Below are 7180 nucleotides of genomic sequence, written 5' to 3'. Positions count from 1 at the left end.
GGCCTTGGAACCTAGCAGGCAAACGAGAGGTTATTTGTTGGATGGATGGATGGATGGATGGATGGATGGATGGAAGAAAGGAAGGAATGCCCTCTCTGGGTGCTATAGAATGAGATATATATACTTATTCCATTATCGTGCTATGGCTTAGAATCCAAAACATGCAACAATGCACTTTATCTAAATTAAGGATCTGGGGAGATGTGAAGTAAAACAATTATAGAACTGTAACTATTCTAACACCGAAAAACTATCCCAGGCCCCAGGGTCAGAAATAAACCCTGCTTTAAAGCAAATTGCCCACTGATAATGGTGGTATGAGTAGCGGTCAGACAAAAAAAAAAAAAAAAAAATTTTTAACAAGCCTCATTCCATTTCAAACATTAACACTAACACATGCCTAAGAGATAATTACTAAGAATTGCATTCATTTCGAAATGTCATTTTCTTTTCTTTAACTTGTAACAACCTATAGCCTATCCTCTATTTTGAACTTAATACAATGCCTAAGACCTTAATAGAAATGTATGGAATTCTGAATTGGTCACAAGGACAGACTTTTGACAGAATCTGCTTATACTTGCTGCAAACGTGCACTTGCTCATGGACAACATAGTCTCTTTCTCAAATTAAGTCGTCGGATTTATTAAGCATTGTATGTAAGAAGAACAAGACTGTTAACAGTGCCCGTATTACGCATAAACGAGTGCATGCACTTTTATTAACAATAAATAAGACAAGTTTCAATTTTATTAGGCCATATCTTGCATCGTTTCTTTTCTCTTCTGCAGAATTTCATTTGCTACACGTGTCCAGTGCCCAATGACTGATTTATTGTTTTCTCCACAGGAGGAGGGGAGAAGCATTAGGTACCTGGCACCCAGCAAACCCCGGGACGGCAGAGTTATCAGTGGAATTCCTCAAAGTGACAAAGGGCTAGATGAGGGGTTCCTTGCTGGTACAACCAGGTCACAAGCCTAAGAAGGCTTGACGGGTGTGGCTGGCTCCCTCCCCAGGGCCTGCTCTGTTTCCGATCTGGGCTTTGCTGGCCGGGGCAGTGCTTCTCCTGGCTCTCTGCAGGACCTCAGGCTCCAGGAATTTGGACCGAGTGGTAGAGACATCGCCGGCAGAGACGGCAGTTGCCAGCTTCCTCCCTGCGCTGTCTTGTGATTCAAAGCAGACTCTGCTCCACTTTTTAAAAAGGGGAGCACGTTAATGCTGGAGACCCACAAGAACAGGATCAAGCAAGGAGACACAACAGTCTGATGCAAGAGTCCGTGAGTAAGCATGGTGAACCATGGCGGGCAGGGATGTGGTCATGGGGAGCCCAGGAGCACAAGGGGTTGACTGCAGAGTGTCCTTGTGGGAGGTTATAGGAGCTGCAAGAACACTGGCACTGGGTCATTTCACAAATGACCCTGGGCTGGGACCTGCCACCTCCCAACACATACACAGAAAGACACCCCCCACACACACATCCCACCCCTATGGTACTAAGCCATCCAAACACTATATGTGGGCTTGGCTGCAGGAAAAGTTAGTGAAGACAGGATGTTTTTCCACCTTGAACCTTTATCTGAAGTAAACACCATTGAGCCCAATGGCCCTATTTGCAAACGTATAGGAAGTGACTCCAGACGAGGCTTCTCTTGCACCAATCCTGTCTGATACCAAAGTTAGACAACTTAGCAAAACCTGTTGCAGGCTGTACGTGTGGCATAGTCATTGAAAACACCTTGAACTTTCTCTTCTTTGCATTAATTTCCAGCTAATGCTCTGCTCCTTGGAGAGGTGCCTTTCCTTGGTAGGAGTGATATTGGTATAACTCCGCTCTCCATGAAAGTGCTCTTATGAGAATAGTTCACATCACAAGCATGTGATATTATAGGTATAATTACCTCGTGTATCAATACCTTCATGTGCATTTCTAGCCTTAGTGTTTTATATACCACTCATGGAAGACCAGGGCTTGAGTCATGTGCTTTCCCCACGTGTTTTCTTTTCCTTTTCTTTTTTTTTTTTTTAATATAGTGACTCAACAACTCCATCACAAGTGCACTCCTTAATCCCCATCTCCGATTTAACCCATGCCCCCACCCATCTCCCCTCTGGTAACCCTCAGTTCTCTATAGTTAAGATGCTGTTTCTTGATTTGCCTCTCTCTCTCTCTCTCTCTCTGTTTTCCTTTGTTTGTTTGTTTGTTTGTTTCATGAATTCCACAAAGAAGTGAAATCATATGGTATTTGTCTTTCTCTGACTTATTTCACATAGCATAATACTTTCTAGCTCCATCCACGTCACTGCAAATGGCAAGATTGCATTCTTTTTGATGGCTGAATCACATTCCATTGTGTGGTATTTATGTGTACGTGTGTATGTGTTTGTATCCGCCACATCTTCTTTATCCATTCATCAATTGATGGACACTTGCCCAGGTGTTTTCTTCAATGGTTCCCTGAGTGCCCTAAACCTCATCCTCTCTGTATTTGAAAGACAGTGACAGCCACCTTGGAAAACTGTTGTAATGATTAACTGAGAAAACACAAAGTCCTTTGTAACATACTGTGTATTTTTTTATTTTTGTTGATGATCATTATACATAATAGATATGGCACAGCTACAAACTGGCTAAATGCCACGAAATATGAGTCAAGTGTACTTCTTACATGTCTTCTCCAACTCAATGGTTTGCTTCTGACCAGACCAGGACCTTGCCCAAGGTCATATATTTAGTAAGTGACGACAAAGCCTCAGCTCACAGTGTAGCCTCCCGGCCCATATTTCTAATGCGGACACAACAGGATGCAGTAGAGGAGCGGGGGATGGGTGGGCCCTGGGCTGGTAGGCAGGGAGGGAGGGGGTGCTGCGGGCACACCTCCCTCGGCCATCGCCAGTCCTGAACACAGACCAGTTCTCTGCGGGGTGGGACTTTCTGCCTCACCCTGGTCTCTTCCGTCTACACTGCAGGAAGATTCCCTGCCTCCATGCAGCCGGCCCTGTTCACGCTCTTCCTGCTTCACACCTGGCTCCGTGGAGGACAGGGCGACCTCCGTGAGGACCTGACCTTGCTGAAGACCGAGCTTGCGCTTCGCCTCTACCAGGGTGCAGCGGCCCCTAGAAATGAAACCAACGTTGTCATTTCTCCTGCTGGCGTGTCCCTTGCTCTGGAAATCCTGCAGTTTGGAGCCCAAGGGAACACCGGCCGGCAGCTGGCCGAGGCCCTGGGCTACACCGTCCATGGTAAGAGGGCTGCTCGTGCCCCTGTTTGCTCTGCTACTCCCACTCAGGCTGCCTCAGGAGGTGGGGTGTTCCCGAATCCAGTGGCTGGTGCTGGATGACCACCAGTGGAGAAGGGTGACCGCCTGGCAAGAATGCAGCAGACAGCATTTGGACTTCGCACTGTAGTCCCCATGATGATCTTTGAGTTTCTCTTCTAAACTTAGGTTCCATGCCAATTTTTCTTGTATATTTTTTAATGTGTTTATTTATTTTTGAGAGAGAGACAGAGCGCAAGTAGGGGGAGGGGCAGAGAGAGGGAGACATAGAATCCGAAGCAGGCTCCAGTCTCTGAGCCCAACACAGGGCTCGAACTCGTGGAGCGTAAGATCATGATCTGAACCAAAGTTGGACGTTTAACCGACTGAGCCATCCAGGGGCCCCTCCATGGCAGTTTTTCCAATTTCATGTCACAAGCCCTTCTGCAGTGCCTACCAGGTGCCAGGAAATGTCTGAAGCACCTTCCAAGTAGTAATTTAATTGTTACGACAACAAAATTGCCATTATGTCTTCTGATGCTCAGAGAAACCACATACAATTGCTAGCCCTGGATATGTGATGGAATTATATCATCATCCCTATTTTATTTTTTTAAGTTTATTTATTTTGACAGAGAGACATAGAGAGCAAGCAGGGGAGGGGCACAGAGAGAGGGAGAGAGAATCTCAAGCAGGCTCCACACTGTCAGCGAGGAGCCCGACACGGGGCTCAAACCCACAAACTGTGAAATCATGACCTGAGCTGAAACCAAGAGTCAGACGCTTAACCAACTGAACCACCCAGGCTCTCCCATCCCTATTTTATAGATGAGCCAATAGGCACAGAGAGTTTACACGACTTGCCCAAGGTCACATAGCTAGTAAGTTGCAGATTTGGGACTCAAGCTCAGGTTGAAGTCAGCCATGTTGAGGTCAACCTAGCTTGCACTCAGGGCGTCCGGCTCAAAACCTGGCCTCGGAACCAACCTACCAACTCCATGCGAACACACACACTCACGCACATCGCTTTTCCTTCTCTATCTTAGAATAAGATACCAATAAAAAAGGATGGGCATTAGCCTTGTATAAATCAATATGTGTTAGGAAATCCAAGAACGAATACCAACACAGTGCTGGTGAGAGCTTCCTTTGAGCTAGAAGCTCGGGGTGGCAGGTAAAGGTTAATGCTGAAGACGCCAGGTCACAAGGCACCAGTCATGCGTCCAGTTCCCCACGCCCCATCCACATCCTGTCCCCTGCCCAAACAGCTCTCGTGACCCCGCTGGCCGGCTTGATTTTTCTCAGCAAGAATATCACAGAAATGCATATATCCCTGGTCTTCTTCTTCAGCCACATGAGATCGGCTGCAGTGCCGATTCAAGAACTCAGTTCTTGAATGATGCGGTTCAAGAACTCAGCATCCAGACAGATAAGGAAAGCTCTCAACGCGAGCAGGTCAGTGTCACAGGAACGATGCACACAGAAAGACACCCTCGTGCAGTGCAGCAAGTGTATTTATGTGACATAAATTAGCACAGGGCAGGGAATGATTTATTCCACTGGCTGAACAGAAAGATGCCCCGGAAGACATGCCATCTGAGCCGGGTCATGAAGAACAAACAGGCGTGTGAAAGAGAGACAGGCGTTTCTGCCATAAAAAGGAGACTCACAAAAGTCACAACTGGGGGGAAAGTGAGAAATGCAAGTGTGGCTATCCTCCAGAGAAAGAGAACTGATTCCAGTTGATTCTTTGTTGTCAGGTATAGTCAGGGTCCCTGGCTAACCGAATATGATGATTAACAGCGTTTCCATGGACCCCATTCGAGAATTACCAAATGTGAGGAATGCTTAGCAGTCAAACTCTGTGGAACATGATCCCACCATTTTTCTTACTCATAAACTGCTTTGTTATCTTATAGAACCGTGGCTCATTATTATGAACAGGGATGTGCAACTTCCAGAGTTCCAGTTAAGAGGGTACCCCCGTAGCCTGGTTTGACCCAACATAGCTCAGAGAATCATGTGCACTGTTTAAAACAACCCAGCAGTGCCCGCTACCTGCCTAGGTCCAGCCTTCCTTTCAAAAGTCAATACAGACCAGTAAAATGTACAAAAAGCAGGATCCAAAGCAACGCCAGGGTCTTGAGGCATCTTTCCGGTTTAATCAGCAGGAAGACCTATCCACATGTGCAGTGGGACACATCAGCACTGTCTTGTTCTCCCTGTGTTTCCAGCCAATACGTGACAACCAGGAGCTTTGCTAGGGTTCCCACCTGCGGGTCAGACAGGCACAGCATGAGACTCAGAACAGACCCCAGGGGTATCTACAAGGATCACCTTTGCTTTCACCGCACAAGACACAATTTCCTGATGTTCCAAGTTCTAAGGAGTTCTGGTGCTTTCCTAGGTAAATTGATGAGGAACACTTTAAGCTCTCTAGCTTTCTATTAAGCATAAGAATAATGCTAGGAACAGAGGCCTCAGAAATGAAGGTAGCCTGGTTCTTGGGAAAGAGTTCTGTTTGATGATAATATGAATTTCACTCTTACGGTTATTATGGCATTTGATCCTCATAGAAACCACATACATTAATTAATAACCCCAATTTTACAAATGAGACAAGAGGCTAACAGTTCGGCAAGACTCTGCAGGTGGAAGAGACAGGAGTCAGGTCCCAGATTCTCTGACCCCAAATCCCATGTTCTTTCCAAAATTCCTTCATCCTACTCTAAGTCACTGAGCAGAAGCATAAAGGTATAAGGACATTGTCTTTTCTATTTTTCATCAGAGATATTCTCATTATTCCCGCAGCTCAACCAAACCCTCTGACATCATCCTCAACTTAGGCCTCTTGTAATTCTCAGGCAAGTAAAACATTAGCATCGCTGTTTGTAGTTTGAGAATTTTATAGTCATGAACTTTACAAAGTCAGATTCAGTGTCACGTTCAGGAAGCTCAGTTCAACACATTGATTCAAAAGGAAGGCGCTCTCCACACTGGGCTCACAAATGAGTTAGAAGGCTCAGCCGCAGCAAGAGAAATTCATGAGAAAACATCATGTCTTCTTCTAGCACTTTCCTCCCACTCTGTGCGCATCCCAGGGACCTTCTCCTCAACCTTCCACACCGCCCTCATCACAGTGCTGATGGAGTGCAGCACCCAAGGGTTTTCTTCTTTCTGCTTCCTTTCTTCCCAGACCCTTCCGTAAGATCTACCTGACCAGCCCTCCAGCAAGAAAGACGCTCTCTGGCGGGGCAGGGAGAGGAATTAAGCCAGCGGTGACAGGTTCCTCTTTCCAAGGCTGCTGGGGAGGAACAGTCTGTAGCCTGTCATCCCTCAAAGAACAGCTGGTCCCCTGGCCCAGATTGGGTGAGAGGGCAGAAGGGAGGTCACGCTACACTATGGACCGGTGAAACATCTCACTTCGTTCCTGCAAGATGGTCAACATTTTACAGGGACATGATTCTATAAATACATATGACCTTCCTCAGTAGAGGAAAACCTGACAAGAAGTATTATTTTCATCCATTTCTTTGCTCATTAAAATAAAAGCAAAGGAGTCAGGCTGCAAATCATGAGATATACAACCTGAGTCTGTTTTTTACAGTCGTGGATTCTAAGAAGCAGCTTTGGTAGTGAAAGTTTTCTGGGCAAGTGAAATCTGTCCACAGCTGTGGGCTGCAGCCCAGTGGCTGGGCGCCCCGGCCAGGGTGTATTGGGGGCATCTGTGCCCCTTCAGAGAAGTTTTGCCAGGCAACTTGGGGCTCTGCTGCTGTCCCCTGAGTGGGCCTCTGAGACATGAAGGGTGTTGGAGTGGATGGGCCCCAAGCCAGGTCAGAGATCCATTCCAACAGGTGTCCTGGGAGAGGGACAGGGCAGTGCAGGAAGAAGGGACAAAGTGTGGGGGTAGATTTGTGGATGACCAC

General features: G+C 46.7%; 1 protein-coding gene across 1 annotated transcript in view; it reads left to right on the top strand.

Annotated features, from left to right (window-relative positions):
- The first annotated feature begins 1119 nt into the window (after positions 1-1119).
- SERPINE3 (serpin family E member 3) overlaps positions 1120-7180 on the top strand; it is a 31065-nt gene continuing 25004 nt past the window's right edge. Inside the window, 2 exon segments of the mRNA XM_030309980.2 lie at positions 1120-1281; positions 2968-3240. Coding sequence (XP_030165840.2) covers positions 1266-1281; positions 2968-3240 — 289 coding nt within the window. The 5' untranslated portion in view covers positions 1120-1265.

This window comes from Lynx canadensis, chromosome A1 (assembly GCF_007474595.2).
Source record: "Lynx canadensis isolate LIC74 chromosome A1, mLynCan4.pri.v2, whole genome shotgun sequence".
Taxonomy (NCBI): Eukaryota; Metazoa; Chordata; class Mammalia; order Carnivora; family Felidae; genus Lynx; species Lynx canadensis.
Note: the sequence above shows the minus strand (reverse complement) of the source record. Positions and strands in the feature narration are given on the sequence as shown.